This window comes from Schistocerca nitens, chromosome 2 (assembly GCF_023898315.1).
Source record: "Schistocerca nitens isolate TAMUIC-IGC-003100 chromosome 2, iqSchNite1.1, whole genome shotgun sequence".
Classification (NCBI taxonomy): Eukaryota; Metazoa; Arthropoda; class Insecta; order Orthoptera; family Acrididae; genus Schistocerca; species Schistocerca nitens.
This window is the reverse complement of record NC_064615.1, coordinates 662,839,231-662,860,006: the sequence shown is the minus strand read 5'-3', so window position 1 is coordinate 662,860,006 and position 20,776 is coordinate 662,839,231. Positions and strand designations below refer to the sequence as shown.

General features: G+C 41.4%; 1 protein-coding gene across 1 annotated transcript in view; it reads left to right on the top strand.

The window, feature by feature from the left end:
• Window positions 1-20,776, top strand: part of LOC126235230 (phenoloxidase 2-like) — a 211,408-nt gene that overhangs the window by 67,318 nt on the left and 123,314 nt on the right. The window contains exon 7 of the mRNA XM_049943961.1: window positions 1,793-1,957. Coding sequence (XP_049799918.1) covers window positions 1,793-1,957 — 165 coding nt within the window. The remainder of the gene's footprint in view (window positions 1-1,792; window positions 1,958-20,776) is intronic.

Genomic DNA, 20,776 nt, shown 5'->3' with positions numbered 1-20,776 from the left:
GTGGTTTGTCATTGCCTTCCTCCAACTGTAATGGGGATGAATGATGATGATGAAGACGACACAACACCCAGTTATCTTGAGGCAGGAAAAATCCCTGACCCAGCCAGGAGTCGAACGCAGGACCCCGTGCGGGGGAAGCGAGAACGCTACCGCAAGACCATGAGCTGCGGACAATAAGACTGAATAGTGGGATACTTACAAAGTGCAAATCATGCATGCCTTGAAACTGAATGATTTTCTGACACATGCTGATTTTGCAACTGAGGTTGTCAACAGGATTGATGGTGCTAATGATTACTTAAATTGCATACATTTACCAATGAATCCACTTTTCATGTCATTGGAATGATAAATAAGCATAATGTGCATATATGGGGTTCAGAGTCTCCACATGCTACTGTACAGTTACAGCAAGACAGTGAAAAAGTGAATGTTTGGTGCTGCCTCATGCATAACAAGGTTTTTGGACTGTTTTTCTTTGCAGAAAAATCCATTACCGCTAACATTTACTTAGACGTTTGCAACAGTTGATTGCCCCACAGTTAGAAGAATATCAACCATGGATACTTTTTCAGCAAGATGGAGCATCCCCCCCCCCCTCCCCCTGTCACCGCTGGGCTTTGATAGTGCAGGACTGGGAGGAACAGTCCAACACCCTGGCCACCCCACTGTCCAGACATTATGCCCCTTGACTTTTTTTCTGAACTGTATCAAGAACAGAGTCTTCATCACACCAGTTGCTGATGTTGACAAACTGAAGGCTAGGATACAAGCTGCTGTGGGTACTGTGACAGAACACATGTTATGAAACACCTGGTGGGAACTGGAATACCACCTCAACGTTCTCCAAGCTACCAAGGGAGCATACGTTGAGATTAACGAATGTAAGTGGTCTTAAAAAAATCTTATAACACTAACCTATGTAATGGCATCAAATGTAAATTATTATGCCAAACAGTTATTCTGTAATAAATTGTTATAATCAGGGAAGCACTTTGTGCTCACCCTGTACTTTCTCTAAAAATGTTTTTCACACTCTCTGTTTGACATATTACAAATAACCAAAGAAGGAAAGGTTACTGCTTACTGTAAAGATGACACATTATGACTTTCACCCTCTTTGTTATGTGTTGCCCTCTGCCAATGCACCTGTCCATCTTCCCCCTTCCCTGCTCCTCTCCTGTTGGTAGCTGAGTAGCTGTACACCCCACAAGATCTCCCCCAGCTGTACACTACTGTGCCTTTGCATTCTTCACCACCTCCAAATTCCTGCTGTTCCATGTGACATTTGCATTCAAGTACGAGCTGATGAAGATGGTGGTTGTGTGCATGAGGTATGCTTGCTTGTGTGAATGACAGTGTGCATCTTTCCATTTCTGATGAAGGCTGTGGCCGAAAGCTAATGTCTAGGTCTTATAGTTGTGCTTGTCACAACTTAACAAGTCATTTTTATGGTAAGTAGCAGTCTGTCTTTTCCTTATATTGTTGATATTCCAACCTGGAGTTTCCTTTATTTCAAAGAAGGAAATGGGTCCAAAATGACTAGTGCCAAAATTATGGCAGGTATTAGTATAATCACTTTTCTCCTAAGTGGAAATACTAAGGTAGAGTAAAAGCATGCTATAGAAAGGAAAAATTATAAATTATTTTAGTATAATGGGCAAATATATTACAAGGCAGAAAATGAAAGGTCTTTTATCACACTACTGTTATGCATTCTGTGTTGTTTCAGTGCTGTATTAATTTTCAAGCTGTAAATATTATTATTTTTTCATTCCTATCCTTTTTCTAGGAAAGGGGAGAAGTTGTGAACTTGACATCAACAATTGGTATTGATATATTAGGTAATATGGTGGAATCAAGTATACTATCTATTAACAGGAATTTTTATGGTGACCTTCACAATCTTGGGCATTTAGTCATTGCTTTATGTCATGATCCTGATGGGAGACACTTGGTAAGCAAGACAATGGCAACAGAAATAAGTTTATTACTGACATGAATATATTCATCATTGTAAACTTTTCTAATTTAATAATATTATATTAAAATTCCATAAAGTTAGTGATAATTTATTCATCTCAAATGAGTAATCTAATTGGTCTCACATTAAAATTTGAAAGTACATTATAATATTATGTGTTTTTCTTTGTACTTCTAATTCCTTAATTTATTATCTTTTTGCCGAGGGGATCATTAGAGCTCTAGCATTCACAATACATGAAGAGGGAGATAGGGAGGGAAGAAGAAAATAGAGAAGGGAGGAAAAGGGAGGTGGAAGAAGGCAGTACATGATTTAAATGGGGGAAGGAATGGTATGGATAGAAGAGAGAAGGGAAAAGGGTAAGTGAGGCAGTGGGAAATTGGTTAGTGGAGATTTAACAAGGGGGACTGCAAGATTGCAGAATATGCTGAGGAAACAGTTCCCTCTTGTGTAGTTCAGAGAAATGTGTTGGAGAGGAGTCTCCAAATGACCCACATAGTGAAGCAGCTGTTGAAGTCATTTTTGTTGTGGAGCACAGTATGTTCGGCAATTGGATGGTGAAGTTTGTTGTTCCCTACAATTTGGCTGTGTCCACTCATGTGATAGCTGCTAAGGAATCTGATGCAAACTTGAAATATAACTTATTTCACGATACATTTTTAAGGGTATTTGAAAATTGTTTTCCCAAGAAAATAGTTAAACATAATTCCAAGAAAACATATAAAAAACCATGGCTAACTAAAGGATTAAGAATATCTTGCAACCGTAAAAGAGAACTGTATCTAACAGCATTAGGGAGTACTGACCCCAAAATTGTTCAATATTATAAAAAGTATTGTGCGGTACTAAGAAAAGTTATTAAAAAGTCCAGAAACATGTGTATCATGTCTGAGATCAGTAACTCTGATAATAAAATTAAAGCAATTTGGAATATTATTGAAAGGGAAACAGGGCAACCAAGAGCACAGGAAGACTTTAGTGCCATAAAACTGAATGACAAGTGTACTAACAAACAATCAGAAATTGAAAATATTTTCAATAATCATTTTTTAAATGTTGTGGAGAAAATAGGATCTAGATCTTCACTAGAAGAGGCAAGGCTACTAATAGAAGAGGCCATACCTGTGCAGTTTGAACAACTGTAATTCCACCAACCTCTCCCTCTGAAATCAGTAAAATAATAAACTCACTGAAAAGTAAAAGCTCTTACTGAATTGATGGCATTTCCAGCAAGGTACTTAAAGCTTGTTCCCCACAGGTAAGTAGGATTCTCAGCCATGTATGTAATAGCTCTTTGGAGCAGGGTGTTTTCCCCGATAGACTGAAATATGCCATTATAAAACCATTGCATAAAAAGGGGGATACGTCGGATGTGAACAACTACCGCCCAATCTCTCTTCTGACAGGCTCTATCAAAAATTTTTGAGAAAGTAATGTATTCAAGAGTAGCCTCCCATATTTGTAAAAATAAAGTACTAACAAAATGTCAGTTCGGATTTCAAAAAGGCTTTTCAACAGAAAATGCTATATACGCTTTCACTGATCAAATATTAAATGCTCTGAATAACCGGACATCACCCATTGGTATTTTTTGTGATCTCTCAAAGGCCTTTGATTGTATAAATCATGGAATTCTTTTAGATAAGCTAAATCATTATGGTTTGAGGGGGGCAGTGCACAAATGGTTTAATTCATACTTAACTGGAAGAATGCAGAAAGTTGAAATAAGTGGTTCATGTAATGTTAAAACAACAGCTGATTCCCCAAACTGGGGGGCTATCAAGTACGGGGTCCCACAGGGTTTGGTCTTAGGTCCTTTACTGTTCTTGATATACATTAATGACTTACCATTCCACATTGATGAAGATGCAAAGTTAGTTCTTTTTGCTGATGATACAAGTATAGTAATAACATCCAAAAACCAAGAACTAAGTGATGTAATTGTAAATGATGTTTTTCACAAAATTATTCAGTGGTTCTCAGCAAACGGACTCTCTTTAAATTTTGATAAAACACAGTATATACAGTTCCATACAGTAAATGGCACAACTCCAGTAATAAATATAGACTTTGAACAGAAGTCTGTAGCTAAGGTAGAATTTTCAAAATTTCTAGGTGTGTCCATTGATGAGAGGTTAAACTGGAAGCAACACGTCTGAGTTCAGCTACATATGCTATTAGGGTTATTGCAAATTTTGGTGATAAGAATCTCAGTAAATTAGCTTACTATGCCTACTTTCATTCACTGCTTTCATATGGCATCATATTCTGGGGTAATTCATCGTTGAGTAGAAAAGTATTCATTGCTCAAAAACGTGTAATCAGAATAATTGCTGGAGCCCACCCACGGTCATCCTGCAGACATCTATTTAAGGATCTAGGGATCCTCACAGTAACCTCACAGTATATATATTCACTTATGAAATTTGTTGTTAATAATCCAGCCCAGTTCAAAAGTAATAGCAGTGTGCATAGCTATAACACCAGGAGAAAGGATGATCTTCACTACGCAGGGTTAAATCTGACTTTGGCACAGAAAGGGGTAAATTATGCTGCCACAAAAGTCTTTGGTCACCTACCAAACAGCATCAAAAGCCTGACAGATAGCCAACTAACATTTTAAAATAAGTTTAAAGAATTTCTAGATGACAACTCCTTCTACTCATTGGCTGAATTTTTAGATAAAAATTAAGGGGGGGGGGGGCAAAAAAAAAAAAAAACAAAAAAAAAAAAACAGACATCTTTTATTAACCAACACATTCCATATCATTACGAAGTGTCGTATTCATGATCTATGGAACAAGTATTAATCTAATCTAATCTACCTGTCGTTCCCTCATAGAATACCACACAGTAACTGCAGCATAGCTGATATGCATGGTGTCCCATTTATCTTGACTACCCTAAATAACTGTTTGTTCAGATGCAAATTACAAAATGTTTCAAGCAAATGTTTTTTAGCCATCAGCAGGACATCAATCAGCATGATTGCCTTCATTGTAGCTTTGTTTTCTACAAAGATATGAACAGTGGTATGACTTTTTTGAATGGCACCATGTATCTTTTTTCAGTAATTCATTTCCTCTCCTGAAGACCTATTCAAAAATGTATCACAGTGTACCATTCACTGAAACACAACGTTATTAATTACATAACACAACATTGACTTTGCGCCCGGAATCACAAACTTGTCCACTTGCTTAAGTTGTCAGAAAGAAAATGAAAAACAAATAAAAACATAACACAAAATTGACTTTGACTCTCCTGTACCATTGCCTGGGAGTAGGCCATTTGAAGTTGCTCAAAGTGGTGAACCTGGACACCAATACACTGGTGCACTTGTTGAATGAAAGATTATTTACTGCTTCCAGTGTTGCCTTCTGAAGAGAATCCAAGCAAGCACAATACATTCGTGCACGTCCTCTGGAGTTGTTGGAGTATAGCGATAGATAATGTCTTTAATGCATCCCCAAAGAAAAAAATCTGGGCCAAGTAACTGTTCCTCCTTGACCAATCTATCTGGCAGGATACCTTTGGTTCAGAACAGGATGTGCATGCAAGGCATTATGTACTGGACATCCATCATGTTGATACCACATTCTGGTTCTTAGCGGCACTTCATCCAGAAGAGGAGGAACAATTTGTCTGGGGAAGTTGGCATAGCTGTGCCATTTAGACTACCATTGATGAAATAAGGGCCAATAATTGTAGTACCAAGCATCCCACACCAGGTCTTAACTCTCCATTGACACTATGTTCCACTTGCCTAAGCCATCTTGGGTTGTCCCTGGACCAATAATGCTTGTTCCTTGTATGTACCTGTTCTTTGTTTGAGAAGGAACATTCATCAGTAAATAGAACATTGGAGAAGATGTTTGGTTGGTGAAGATTTGCTGTTGTGCCCACTGACAGAACTTTACACGATTCTGGAAATAATTCCCACGCAATTCTTGATGTAGGTGTACATGATGAGAATGGAACTGGTGACATATAAGAATACGATGTACACTAGTTGTAGGAATGCCAGTCTTGTGTTCAAGCTATCATGTGCTCACATGTGTATTCATAGCAACGGAAGTGAGAACCGTAGCTTCGGCAGCTTTGTCTGTGCGAGTGCTACGACGATTGCATTGTTATGGGTTGAAACTTCCGGTTTCCGGAAGCATCACAAGACAAGAAAACATCTGTCAGGAAGGTAGAGTCTTGTCAGGATATTTCTCTCTGGACAGTTACGCTGCCTGCGTAGCATTTCGCCTACCTTCAACAACAATAACAATAATAAAAGAAACATTATGTTGATGCAGTTTGTAGGAGGGACAGCCTTTACTGTATGCCTACTCTACACAACAGTATTTAAAAGGACTAAACTACTGTACTAAATGTACCTGTGCATAAGAAAACAGTATTGCAATTACTGTTCTGCTAACTTACAATCCCCATAGATGAATAGCATTTCTACCTTCTCTTCATTGGTGTACATTCTACTCACACAACTCTTCAACTGATGATGGTTGACAGAATGATGGGTGTGCATTCTACTTATGTTTACATTTTCCTCTCTCAACGTCAGCATGTGGATATGTTACATTACCCCGAGTACCTGCACCATGCGCAGGGAGTGTCAACGTCAATGTTGTGTTATGTAAGTAATAAAATTGTGTTTCAGTGATACTACACTGTGATACATTTTTGAATAGGTCTTTAGGAGAGGAAATGAATTACCTAATAAAAATACAGGGTACCATTTTAAAAAGTCATACTGCTGTTCATATCTTTGTAAAAAACAAAGCTACAATGAAGGCAATCATTCTGATTGATGTCCCCCCGATGGCAAAAGTATTATTGCTTGAAACATTTTGCAATTTGCATCTGTACAAACAGTTATTTAGGGCGGTCAAGATAAATGGGACACTTTGTATAACATATCTGCTTTGATATATGGCCTTGACTTTCATCAAGTAGGAAATGCCTGTGACTGGACAATGGTAGGTGGATGTGTCTTGCACCTAGGCCGACCACAAGGGTATAACCGTGGGGTGCAGGATTAGAACAGGGATAGACAAGGACATTCTGTAGCTTAGATAGGTGGTGGAACATTACAACTTTTTGACATTAAACAGGTGACGGCTCTCAGAGTGGAGGTACTGTTGGTGGTGCACCTGATACAAATAAATGTATCTGTTGAGCCACCTGAGATGTGGAGATTGACATCTAGGAAGGAGGCTTGTTGAGTTGAGAAGGATCAGTGAAGGAGATTGGGAGTAAGTGCTGAGGTTATGCAGAAAAGAGCAAAGCTTGTCCTTGGCATGAGTCCAAATCATGAAGATGTTATCAATGAATCAGAACCAGACAAGGGGTGTTTTGGTTGTTGACTTTATAGGAAGGATTCCTCCAGATGACTCGTAAATAAATTTCCAAATGTTGGTGCCATGTAAAACCCATGGCAGCACATAAGGTAGCACAATGGATTTGATAAATATATGTTTGCCTAGATAATGTTTTAAAGAAGCAGGAACTAGTAGGCTTGCTCATAAATAAATGCATTTGATTGCAAATCCCCCTCTCTCTATATGTCTTACATGCTCTACTCTCTGACCTACTTTCATCTTATTGTGCAGCTGTTGAGTCATCTGTCAAAAGAACTGCTTCTCTCTAGCCTGCTACCCCATACTTGTCTCATGTGCCTTCCTTACCCCGACCCCACCTCTATCAGTCCAGACAACTGCTTTCAATAATTAATAATCAATAATCATTTACCTGCAGTAACAGAATTGTACTCTGGAATACATATGTGGATGTGTTTGCGAATGTTTGTACTTTTACTGGAGAAACAGCAAGAGCTTGAAAGTTTGTAGAAATCTGTTTTCTGTTATGTATTTCTATGTTATGTGTATCAGTCCACTTTAAGTAAGTGGTTGCCTTTCCCAAATTTTTGTCAACTATTTCCACAAGGATTTACCAGCTGATTATTTCCAGATGATACTCAGAATGTGTAATTTCCTCAAAAGAGTCTTAGTCCACCTAGAAATGAATTTGTCTAACTCAATGTGGGAAGAATTAAGTAAAATATCAAAAGAAAAGTTGAATATTGTGTGCAATGACTTAAAGTTCTTATTCTGAATACAGTTATATATTAAAACACTATGGGTTTCGTAGTTGCTACATAAGTTTCAGCATTCATGTAACTTACTACCAAGACAGAACTCCATTAAATAGATCAAATATCACAAAAAGGAGTAGTGACAGGGCGAGTTCAAACATCATGCTGTTAACTGCCAGAATTACAAATGAATGTAAATATTAGTACTTGTAATGAAGTTTTAACATTGACCACAAAATTTTTATTTTATTCTTCCTTACATTTTGCATTGTCGAAGGAAGAGGAGAATCATGAAGTGAGAAATGTATCTGTATTCTAAATTGAATATAGTATAACCAGAACCTTGTTGATACAGTGTACTGTGTCCAACTTGTTCTTACTAAGCATAAGTGCAAACTCCCTCATATGTGGCCATAGGGTGACAAAGATAACTGTGCTGCCATATCGTTGTAATGTACAGTAGATGGCATTGTCATGAAAGGAATACATGCTTTTCAGCAGTTACAAAAAATGACAAGTGTATATCTTACAATTGTATATAAGCACAGTTATATATATGCCATTCATTTATGACCTCATGTATTCCTGAAATGAAATGAATCATGGAAGATGCTACTGTCCAGGGATACACCTATGTCAGGGGCTCATAAACCAACCCATAAAAGTAAACAGACATAACTTTCAACACAAAGTTAGGTTTATATAAACAGCACATGTATGTTTTTTTCTGTTGTTGTTGTGGTCTTCAGTCCTGAGACTGGTTTGATGCAGCTCTCCATGCAACCCTATCCTGTGCAAGCTTCTTCATCTCCCAGTACTTACTGCAACCCACATACTTCTGAATCTGCTTAGTGTATTCATCTCTTGGTCTCCCTCTACGATTTTTACCCTCCACGCTGCCCTCCAATGCTAAATTTGTGGTCCCTTGATGCCTCTGAACAAGTCCTACTAACCGGTCCCTTCTTTTTGTCAAGTTGTGCCAAATACTCTTCTTCTCCCCAATTCTATTCAATACTTCATCATTAGTTATGTGATGTACCCATCTAATCTTCAGCATTCTTCTGTAGCACCACATTTCGAAATCTTCTATTCTCTTCTTGTCCAAACTATTTATCATGCATGTTTCACTTCCATACATGGCTACACTCCATACAAATACTTTCAGAAACGACTTCCTGACACTTAAATCTATACTCGATGTTAACAAATTTCTCTTCTTCAGAAACGCTTTCCTTGCCATTGCCAGTCTACATTTTATATCTTCTCTACTTCGACCATAATCAGTTATTTTGCTCCCCAAATAGCAAAACTCCTTTACTACTTTCAGTGTCTCATTTCCTAATCTAATTCCCTCAGCATCACTCGACTTAATTCGACCACATTCCATTATCCTCGTTTTACTTTTGTTGATGTTCATCTTATATCCTCCTTTCAAGACACTGTCCATTCCATTCAACTGCTCTTCCAAGTCCTTTGCTGTCTCTGATAGAATTACAATGTCATCAGCAAACCTCAAAGTTTTTATTTCTTCTCCATGGATTTTAATACCTACTCCGAATTTTTCTTTTGTTTCCTTTACTGCTTGCTCAATATACAAATTGAATAACATCAGGGAGAGGCTACAACCCTGTCTCACTCCCTTCCCAACCACTGCTTCCCTTTCATACCCCTCGACTCTTATAACTGCCATCTGGTTTCTGTACAAATTGTAAATAGCCTTTTGCTCCTTGTATTTTACCCCCCTTCTAAAGGTTTTTTTCTACCAAAATGAAAACTAGATATACAATTAGTGATGGCAAATTTGGTTTTACTGTTCTAAGCCTCCTAGCTTCTAAAATATTTACTTGTTGGATTTTAAAGTGTGGCAATGATGCTACAATTGCTGCCTTAATGCACAAAGCAATGTTGCGTGCGCTATCCTGAAGCCTGATGTATACTGATCAATATCCTACACATGTTCTGCTTGCACTGTTCAGTCTACTTGTGTCTCCTAATTGGGTCTGTTGTTCTACTATTGGTGTCAAACAGAGAAATAAACTGTAACAAATTTTGTGTACTATTTAGATATTGGTTATCCTGTTTCAGTGTGGCTCATCACATTTGGTTTCATCTAATCACTATGCCAGTCTTCAGTAATAAAGAAAACTTGATATTATATTAATTTATGGCAAATGTCACAGAGATGCAAACAGAGCCACAGTGTTATAGATAGTGAGTGAATGCTATCCAGATTTAAAGTACCCTTCACATCATACCATTGCCAACATCTGCACTATCCTCATTGAAATAGGCATCTTGGTTCACAGAAAGCAATGTACAAATGCAGTAGCTAACAATGGAAATGAAATTGTTATTATGGCTGCTATAGCACACAGTCCTGAGGTGAGGGGATGAGAGATTGCACACAGTTTAGTAATAAGCCATAGTAGTGTGTGGAGAATTTTGTGTAGGTATATGTTTGATATCTCATTCTACCAAGTAATGTATGGGGATGACTTCACTTGTGTCTAGGAAAAGATCATTTTCAGACAAATCAGGTGAGCCATTCAACTGCAGTTAGCTGACATCGGGTTTGCAGCTCCTAGCACCTTCTGGTGGCAGACAGTAAAGTCTTATACTAGTCTTCTCACTGTGTACTGTTTGCATGTTTTCATTATTGTGGATTTGTTTATGTAATACTGCTCTCATTTGCAAAATGAAGAAAATGTAGTTGCAATTTCTGCACTGTAATGTATGACAGTATCACCAAATTATTCAAGGTACAGGCACAATAATCAAAATTTTCAGAAAAATTGATGATACTTGTACTCTTAAATGGCTGCAACTTTTTTTCATTACTTTAATAGAGTGGAAAACAGCTGAGACACTAAGGAATACAGGTTCTGTTTAACTGGCACGGCCTTACAATATATTACATTGAAAGGTTATTCTCTCTGACTTCTAATCTTGAGTTTCACAGACCTTTCTATCCTAGAAAATTATGGAAAGAATGACGTTGCCACAACATTCTTCTACCCACATACCAAATATTAGGCTTCTCATATGTGTAATTTTTATCGAATTTGCTCAAAATCGAAACTGGTTAAACAAGAAATTAATTTTTTTAATGAAATGTGTTTATTTGAACAGTCTGATATAGAATGTCTTATTTACTGTAGGCCTTGGTGAAATCTAAATATCTTGTTTCTGAAACATTTATAGGTTTGCAAACAGAATCAAAAAGAAACATTCTGTCACCTCCTTTATAATGGTTTTCACCATAAAAGAATGTTCTTTGAAAATCTGCTTTACTTTTCGAACTCCTTTTTCGAGCCTGCAACAATACATGAGATTAGGACTGAGCATGACTCCGGCTATCAAACGCTTTTGTTTCCACCACATGTGCCCTCCCTCATCGACTGTGCAGCTACCTCTTACGGATCTCTGTGCAGTGTGGGACCAATGCCGATTTCTGCAAATGCTTCGTTGGACAACCTACCACTGCCAGGACAACGATTTGCCACACTGCAATCTGTGCAGTACCACGTGGATACCTGCCACATGGCCGGAATTGCTTCATTCACAGATCTACTTCCTCAGCATCCGACCACGCCCGTGCCTGCCTCGGTTCAGCATCAGCACAGGCCTTCCTACTTCGATACCTTGGCCTGCAACAGGAACAATAACTTGTTATCTGTGCCTGACCTCCACCTCCATTCCACTGGTACGCCTGTGTTTTGTGCCACAACATTCACCTTATCCGCACATCATTTTGAGTGGAGTGACTATGAACAGTGAACATTCACACATTCCATCCCACGTTCGACATCATTTCCCACACTGTGCTTCTGGGCAGCCCGCACACCTGCAGCCTCCCTGCAACACAGGTGGCCCCAGCTCTGATCACACATCAAGCTATCTGCAGACTAACACGTGTTCCCAAACTTTGAACTTTTTCTCACCTGTCGCCCCCATGCTGGCTCCAGTCGAGCTTCTGCTACCATTCTTGGCACATCTCGGTGCCTCATCCGCGTCAGACTTCCACAATGCGTCAATCCGAAACACCCGCAACATGTTGAGCTTCCGCAACTGCAATCGACACATTATGGTGTCTCTCCCGCGTCGGCCTTCCGCGTCGCGACGGATCACGCTCAACCACAATGTGTCACTTTCATGCTGCCACTCAAACAGCCATCATTGCCACATCCCCTGGAGGCACTCTCTCCTGGAATACTACAGCAACAACAGTTCGATTCAGGCAGTGCCCTAATGAACTCAACTCAACCTGTTCTTCCGAAGATTCTACAATGCTTATTGAAGCTGCCGCCATTTAATCCCAACAGAGCAACAACCTGGTTCAAAATTGTGGACAAAGTGTTCGACCATTATGAACTCGACGAGTCAACCAGGTTTCTGTGCCTCATCACCCACCTGCACAACCAGGAGGACTTGATTACTGACCTGGTCAACACCCCCGACTCATCTACCCAGTACACTCTAGCCAAAAAGACAGTTCTACATTGGCTTGCATGCTCAACCGAGGCAGCAATACGGCAAGTGCTCCATGTTGAGCAACTAGGCAACAACAAACCTTCCCAGCTCTGGAGACAGTTACGTGCCCTGGTCAGCGCCGATCTATTCTCTGACACAGCCCTCCTCCCCATCTGGTCAGATAAAATATCTCCTCACATACGCTTTGCTCTAGCTCAAAGGTCTCCTGAACCTGTTGAGCAAAGAATGACAATTTGCTGACAAGCTACACGATGTATCACTGCTCTATTTCGCCAGCCACTGCCTACCTTGCAAGTCTCAGGTTCAGGCTCATCGCCCTGCAGCCGGACGTGGCCGGGGCCGTACTGTGTTACTGTTCCGCTCGCTCCGGGAAGCAGTAAACAAGCAACTGGGACGTCACCGGCTCCACCCATGGTCATGCCCCCTCCTGCAACTGAACCTGCTGTGGCCACTGAACCTCGGCCACCACCACTGGCAATGAACTTTCCGCAGGAAATGCAACCGCACTACCCATACTGTTACTTGCACACACGGTGTGGTGAGGTGGCACAGAACTGCAGACTACCCTGCTACTTCCCAAACGCCAATCTCACGTAGGTCCGAGTGCCACCTCCTGCACACAACATGACAGGCACCCCCCAGTGCTCAATTCTGTCTGGGAACGACCAGATAATTGCGGACGACTTTACATTAAAGACATTTCCTCGGGATACCTTTTCCTAGTGGACACAGACGCCAATGTTTCGCTACTGCCTACGTTAGCATCGTCGAACATCCGCCCTCATCATACTTCACTGCAAGCCGTGAATTCAACTAAACTACAATGCTCGTGTTGAACTTCCCACATCGTCTCACTCTCCGCAAACTGCAAACTTGAATGGACTTTTTTAGTGTGCGAAATTGACAAACTGATACTAGGCATTGACTTCTTGCAACACCACAAACTTTCACCGGACCTAGTGTGAAACACCGTGTTTCATCATCCGTCCAAGACTCACTTCCCCTGTGCTCCGTCGAGCAAACCCCCTGTGACACATCGGTCCGGGCTCATCTCATCCATACATGCTTGTCTCTGTCGACGACATTACAAGAAACCACGCACAAGTGCCTTGTCGGGCTTGAACACGTCGCTTGCCTATGCAAGGAAAACTTCAAGCTCTCCCTCCAGCTCCACAAAACACAGCACCAGCTTTCCGATGCAGCAAAGGAATTACAGACACTACAGAATGGACAAAGCAAGCTCAGTAACTGCGCCGAATCTGCTTGCAATCCCAGCAATCAAGCATCCGTGTGTTTACCTCCTGCTACCCCTTGCAACTGTGCTATCAAGACTGCCATAATGTGTACTGACAGTTCCACAGGGCCACACCCTCCTAACACGGAAGCGTTTGACACTCGGCCAGACACAAGTGCACATGCGCGACTAGTGTCATGTGTTCCCGAACTGACAGCTCCTACCCCGCCCATCCCGGACAGCACCTCAAACTATGCAACTTCGGCTCCTGTGCACCACCATGTGATCACCACTGACAACACAAACAGTGCACTCGCACCAAGCGCTTTGCCCGTGACCGTGCTGCCACAGGCCGCGCCCTCGGACAATGGACTCACTAACGGCTAATGAGCTCTACCGAGCTCACCCGACCACGGTGCCACTGCTAAGGGCCGGTGGCCATCTTGTCATGTTGACTCCTGGGACACTTCGCTGCCTTGGCTCCCATCGGATCCGCCGAGTGGCTCCAAACAACATGACCACGCCTTACCTGCCCCACCTGCCACACATTGTAAACAAACTGCCTCCCATGCCGCCGGCAACATTTGACATGTGTAAACAGTTATGAACACTCTTGTGGTAGCAGGCATCGAGACCAACCAGGACAAATTGCAGCTACATCAACCCACTGTCTCTTTTCTCGGTTTTCGGGTCTCTGACGATGGCATTTCACCGCCCCCTGAGAAAGTACAAACAATACTAAACCTACCCAGACCTTCGTCATTCAAAGAGCTCTGGCACTTTCTGGGGACAGTTAATTATTATCGCTGACATCTACCTCAGGCTGCGGAGATTCAGGCTCCACTGATGGACGCCTTGGCAGACACCAGCACTTCTGGATCTCGGCCCGTTCCATGGACCCCCACTATGACTGACTCTTTCACTGCCCTCAAAAATCTTCTTGCTGAGGCCTGCACCATCGCGCATCCTCATCCCAGTGCATAGCTTTTCATCACCACAGACGCTAATGATACTGCCATCGGCGCTGTCCTTAGCCAGACAATCAATGGCGCAAGCTCACCAATGCACAATGAAAATATTCCACGTTTGACAAGGAGTTGCTCATGGTCTATGAAGAGATTAAACATTTTAAGACTGACGTTGAGGGACACCCTTTCTATGTTTTAATGGACCACAAACCGCGGCCATTACAAACCCGCCAGCTGACCTGCCTCCTCGCCTCTTCAGATACATGGACTTCATATCTCAGTTCACCACCGATGTCAGACACATAAAGGGTGCTGACAATATAGTTGCCAATTTCCTTTCACGAGTCGATGCCATCCATTCACTGTTAGACCTCTCTGAACTGCCTAACCTCCAACCCGTCAATGACGAAACACAAAACCTGATTTCAGACTCTACTTCTTCAATACACTTTGTCTGCACCACCTTCCCTGGCATTTCCGGTGAGATCTGGTGTGATGACAGTACAGACACGTTACACCCCCTCATCCCAATCATGCTCCGTCGAGCTGTCTTCAGTGCATTGCATAATTTAGCCCACTCCGGTGTTCGTGCATCCGCCTGCCTCATAGAGGAGCGCTTTGTGTGGAGAAATGTCAACAAGGACTGCCAGCAATGGGCACGCTCCTGCATCATGTGCCAACACTGCAAAGTACACAAGCACGCTTCACCCCCCACCCCTCCTTGGCGCCTTTTCGATCCCTCCTGGGCGTTTCCAGCATATTCATATTGACATTGTCGGTCCTCTCTCCCCCTCCAACAGCTTTCGTTATGTTCTCTCATCTATCGACCGAATAACTCGCTGGGTCGAGGCTGTCCCCCTCCCCAATATTATGGCAGAAACTGTTGCTCGAGCTTTCGTCGAGTCATGGGTATTACATTTCGGATATTCCAGCTATCATCATGACTGACCAGGGCAGACAATTTGAGTCGGCCCTGTTCAACAAGATTTGTAACATTTGCGGCATCTGGCACATCCATACCACAGCTTATTACCCGCAAAGTAACGGGCTAGTAGAGCGCTGGCACCTGACTTCCAAGGCAGCTCTTCAATGCCATGACTCTCTTTGGATGGAGGCCCTTCCCCTTGTGCTACTTGGCATTTGTGCAACCTATAAGGAAGACCTCAAAGGCACAATAGCCGAGTTTTTATACGGCCAGAACATTGTTCTCCCTGGCAAACTTGTGAGCCCTTCCGCTTCTCTCCCTCAGTCTGACTTACCTTCCTTCGTGGGCCGCATCAGATGCCACTTCATCAACCTCCATATCCCTCCACCTGCCAGCCATTCCCACCCTAAGGTTCACATCCTGAAATCTCTGGACAATTGCGAGTACGTCATGCTCTGAGATGACACTGTCTGTGCTCCCCTCCAACCTCCATATACTGGCCCCTACTGAGTTCTCCGGTGCTCAGCCAACACCTATGACATCCAGATGAAAGATTCAGCTGTTACAGTCTCTCTCAACAGACTTAAGCCGAACATTCCTTCACGACATCTACCCACACAGCTCCCCTATGACGCTGTCGAGCTGACCGTGGTTGGCTCATGCGGATCACCCCTGCCAATGCCTTAGTCACCCCCCCCCCTACCCTGCCGGCCTCTCAAGAGTCCTCCGTACTGCGGGGGAGGGCTATGTGGCGCCGATGAGGTCGACACCGCATCAATATGCGTTCGTCTTTGGACTCTGGGCATCATCTTTGGACTCTGAACATTGTCTTTGCGCTGTTCCGCCATGTTCAGTTCTTTGTAAGCCTTACATGTGTTTAGGTGAATAAATGAACTACTGCTAAATGGGTGTTGTTTGGTGTAACCAACCCGAACAACTCCCTCAGCATCATTCTGTGGCAATGTTTCGACATCGCTGCTTTTGGTCGACATATCGCTTGCCACATTTGCAACCAATGCTGTAGACTCCAGGTGTAAAAAACACTAGTTTGTGTTTCATACATATGAAACACTTTGAGGAAATGGCTCTCAAAACAAGACATATGAAACCAAAGGAGTCTTCCCAATATGTGGGCGACACATTCGTCGTGTGGCTGCATGGCAAAGAAAGCCTGCAGGAATTTCTTGACCACCATAACAGCATACATGACAATATAAAATACACCATGGAAGTAGACGAAAACAGATGCCTGCCTTTTCTTCATATCCTGATAAGGAAGAATATTGATGGTATTCTGGAATATTGTGACTAAATGCCAATAGCTGCCACCATCCAGAACAACACAAATCTGTGTTCACTACTCTGGTGTACAGAGCATAAGACATATGTGACAGAGAGAATCTACCCACTGAGTTGCAATATCTGAGGGAAACCTTTCACAAGAATGGCTACTCATAGACACAGATAAGATGCACTCCCAGCTGAGCAAGAAGAAAAATGAAGATGACGCAGAAGACATGAAGCATCTGACATTTCTTCCATACGTTGGGCCACCCACAGCCAAGGTTTACAGGATATACATTAAAACCATTTTCTGCTCATTGGCTAAAATCAAAAATATTTTTGGCTCAATGAAAGACTAACTAAGACTACAGACACCTGGAGTCTACTCGTCACTTATGAATGTGGCAAGCAATATATTGGCCAGATGCAGTGATGTATTTTACACCACCACTCAGAACATGTGAGAAGCATTTGCCCTGGCCAAAGAGACAAATCTGCTGTAGCAGAATGCAGCTTCAATGAAGGTCATACATTTGATTTTGAACAGATAGAGGTGCTGTGCTGTATGAACAGGTTCTAAGACTCAGTCATCAAAGAGGCAGTGGAGAAACAGGTCCAAGACAATCTTATCCACTGGGATAGCAGTTTCCAACTGAGCTCCACATGGGATTGTAGCACTAGCAAGAATATGTCAAGAGTACTCTGAGGTGAAAGTGGTGAAGGCAGCAGATGGAATAGATAGACAGCACCAGAACATGATGGCAGGATCCTCCAACGTGCTGGGAGTCCTCCCACCACCATCTGCAACAGTCCTTTGGAGAGCAATTGGACCAGCCATTGCACATGATTCAAAGGATGCTGCGGTCTAATGGCTGTAAATATATGAACTGGACATGAACCTGACACTTTGCCTGAGCATAAGAAGGAAACTTGTTGAAACGTTGCCACAGAACAATGCCTTGACATGGCTGATAGCCCAAGAAGACATAGTCAACAGTCGTTTTTCGAATGCTGTATGGGAAAAACAATAACGCTGACCAGCAAGAGTGACAAGACAGGATCTCTCTGACTGAGCAGTTTGACCTGTGACCTGTGACTGTGTAGCATATGGTCTTCTATGGATATGTATTGTGTTGTGCATAGTAAAGAAATTTTTGTACTCCGTTTCTATGATGAGTTTTATTTTTCAACACCATTATGTATGGAGTTCTACACCTGGATTGCATTCTGTTGTTTGGCACTTCAGAGGTTGCAAGGTAGCCCTGAAACCTGAGTGGTACATTTGTCATGTATGAAGCTTCATTTACAAATTGTGGTCATGTAAATCTGTGGAACATGCACTACATGTCCATGCAACTTCCCAGTGGCTTCATACAGATGTTCAGTAATGAGAGTGGGGAGTCAATGTTTGATGCAGTTTCATTGGTACCCTTACTGTAGGTACCTATTTTTGTCAGGGAACATTAACTGGACTGCAGTATGCATCATATCTTCAACACACTCTACACCTCCTCATGGAGGAAGTGTGATTGCAAACACATCTATTTTTGTGATTCCAGCATGATGGATGCCTTACACATTATGCACATGATTTTATGGAAGTTGTGGATGCAGTATTTCCAAATAGGTGGATAGGACAAGGAGGTCCTCTAAGCTGGCGGTCTGATCCCCAACTTGACACAATTACAGTTCTTCCTCTGGGACACAGTGAGTGAGTGTGTCTATCATGAACCACCAATGACACAAAAAATATGAAAAACATATTACTGCTGCATATGCAGTAATATCTTTAGGAATATTACAATCTGTGCAATACTCATTTGCTCACTATTTCCAAAATTATATTCATGCAAACAGTGGCAGCTTCAGATATCCATTGCAGTGATGCAGTTTCATCGGATATGACATTACTGGTTATTTGTGAGTACATTTTTTGTGCTCAAACATGAAGTGTTTGTGTGTTATAGGCCACTAATAATTGTGTTATGAAACTAGAACTGAATCTTATCACTAAATTGTACCTTTAGTTTTTATTTCAATTGAAAAACCATACATGCGCCACTTAAATACATGCAATTTTGCATTGAACTTGATGTTTGTTTACTTTCAAGAATTGCGAAAACCTGACAATTGTGTGAGCCCCTGACATAGGTGTATCCATGACTAATTGTGTCTCTCACATTTTGTTTCATCTCAGAATTTTATGAGGTCTCAGAATTAGGTGGGACACCTTGTATAGACGAAAAAACAAAAGACACTATGTGGAATAATTTTATGATCTGGTGTGCAATACTTAACAGCTCCATAAACATAATGACATCATGTAACCAAATGATTACAATTGCCAATGGTACCCTCAGACTCTCAGTGTCTGGATATTCATTAACTGAAATAAAATCAAACATTAATAGTAATGTGCTAAGAATACTGCTCTATGTGCTGCATGTTTAATGATGTCTTGATCGATCTTAAAGCAATATATTACAGTGACTTGTACTTAACAGTGAAATAAAAGCACAGAAAGTTGAATGGAAATTGTCATCAGTCAATAAACTAGATGAGGGTTATTGCCATGTATCATAAAATCATCACTTTGAAATAAGATGGTACAGAAACAAGTTCTATACCACAATTTATAATATACATAATCTATACAGAATATAGTGGTCATAAATAGCACCTGGATGATACAAAATCCATGCCAGAACCTCTCACAAAATTAACCCTTGTAAAAGTGCAGGTTCATATAATGTAACAAATTATTACAGTGTGTATTCTAATCTGTCTCAGGAAAACTAAATTTAGTCTGTGTCATCATCTGGCATCATGCCAAAATTGAAGGATACTGAAACTTTATGCTGTGCTAACATATAACAACTTGTACTCTCCATTATTCAGTCTGTATAGACACTCATTGATCATGCTTATTGCTGCCATAGTTACTGATCTGTAGCTTAATATATTACATATTCATGTTGGTCACAGAATATAAAATATAATGTACAGTACAGTATCTAAAAGATCTATGGTACGTATACAGGGTGTACATAAAGTCCAGGGACACTTTCAAGTATTTATTGCACAAGAACTAAACATTGTACTGATGTCATACATATGGCATTTTGAAGAGAAACTCAGAAAGTTTATTTTTTTTATTATTTTCTTTTTTACAAAAATTTAATATGCTAACTATGAGTGACCTGGCAGATGTTAATATGGTAATCGAATTCTTGACATACCTGTCCCAGCATGGCATCATCGACTGTGACAGTCGTTTCCTGTATTTTCTCCTGGAGCACTGCTACATCACATAGTAGAGGTGGTACATACACCAGATCTTTAATGTGTCCCCACAGAAAAAAGTCACATGGAGTGAGATCTGGTGATTGAGGAGGCTATTTCATGAAATAGCTTCCCCTTCTGTAGCACAATCGATCCATCAATGCGGCAGCTCCGTGCTCAATGCGGCAGCTCCGTGCTCAGGTACCCACAAACTTCACGATCAAAATGGGGTGAAGCCACATCCTGCTGAAAGATGAATGGAGATTCTGATTGCATTTGAGGCATCAGCCATTGCTCCAACATGTCCAAGTAGGAATATCCAGTGACGGTGCTCTTGGTGAAGAAGAATGTCCTGTACAGTTTTCGACATGACAAGGCACAAAAAACATTTACCTTTGGGGAACCAAGTTCAAATTCAATGCATTAGTGTGGATGGATTATACCCCAGATTTGACAATTATGCCTGTTCACTTTCCCAATAGTGTGAAAAGTGGCTTCATCACTAAAA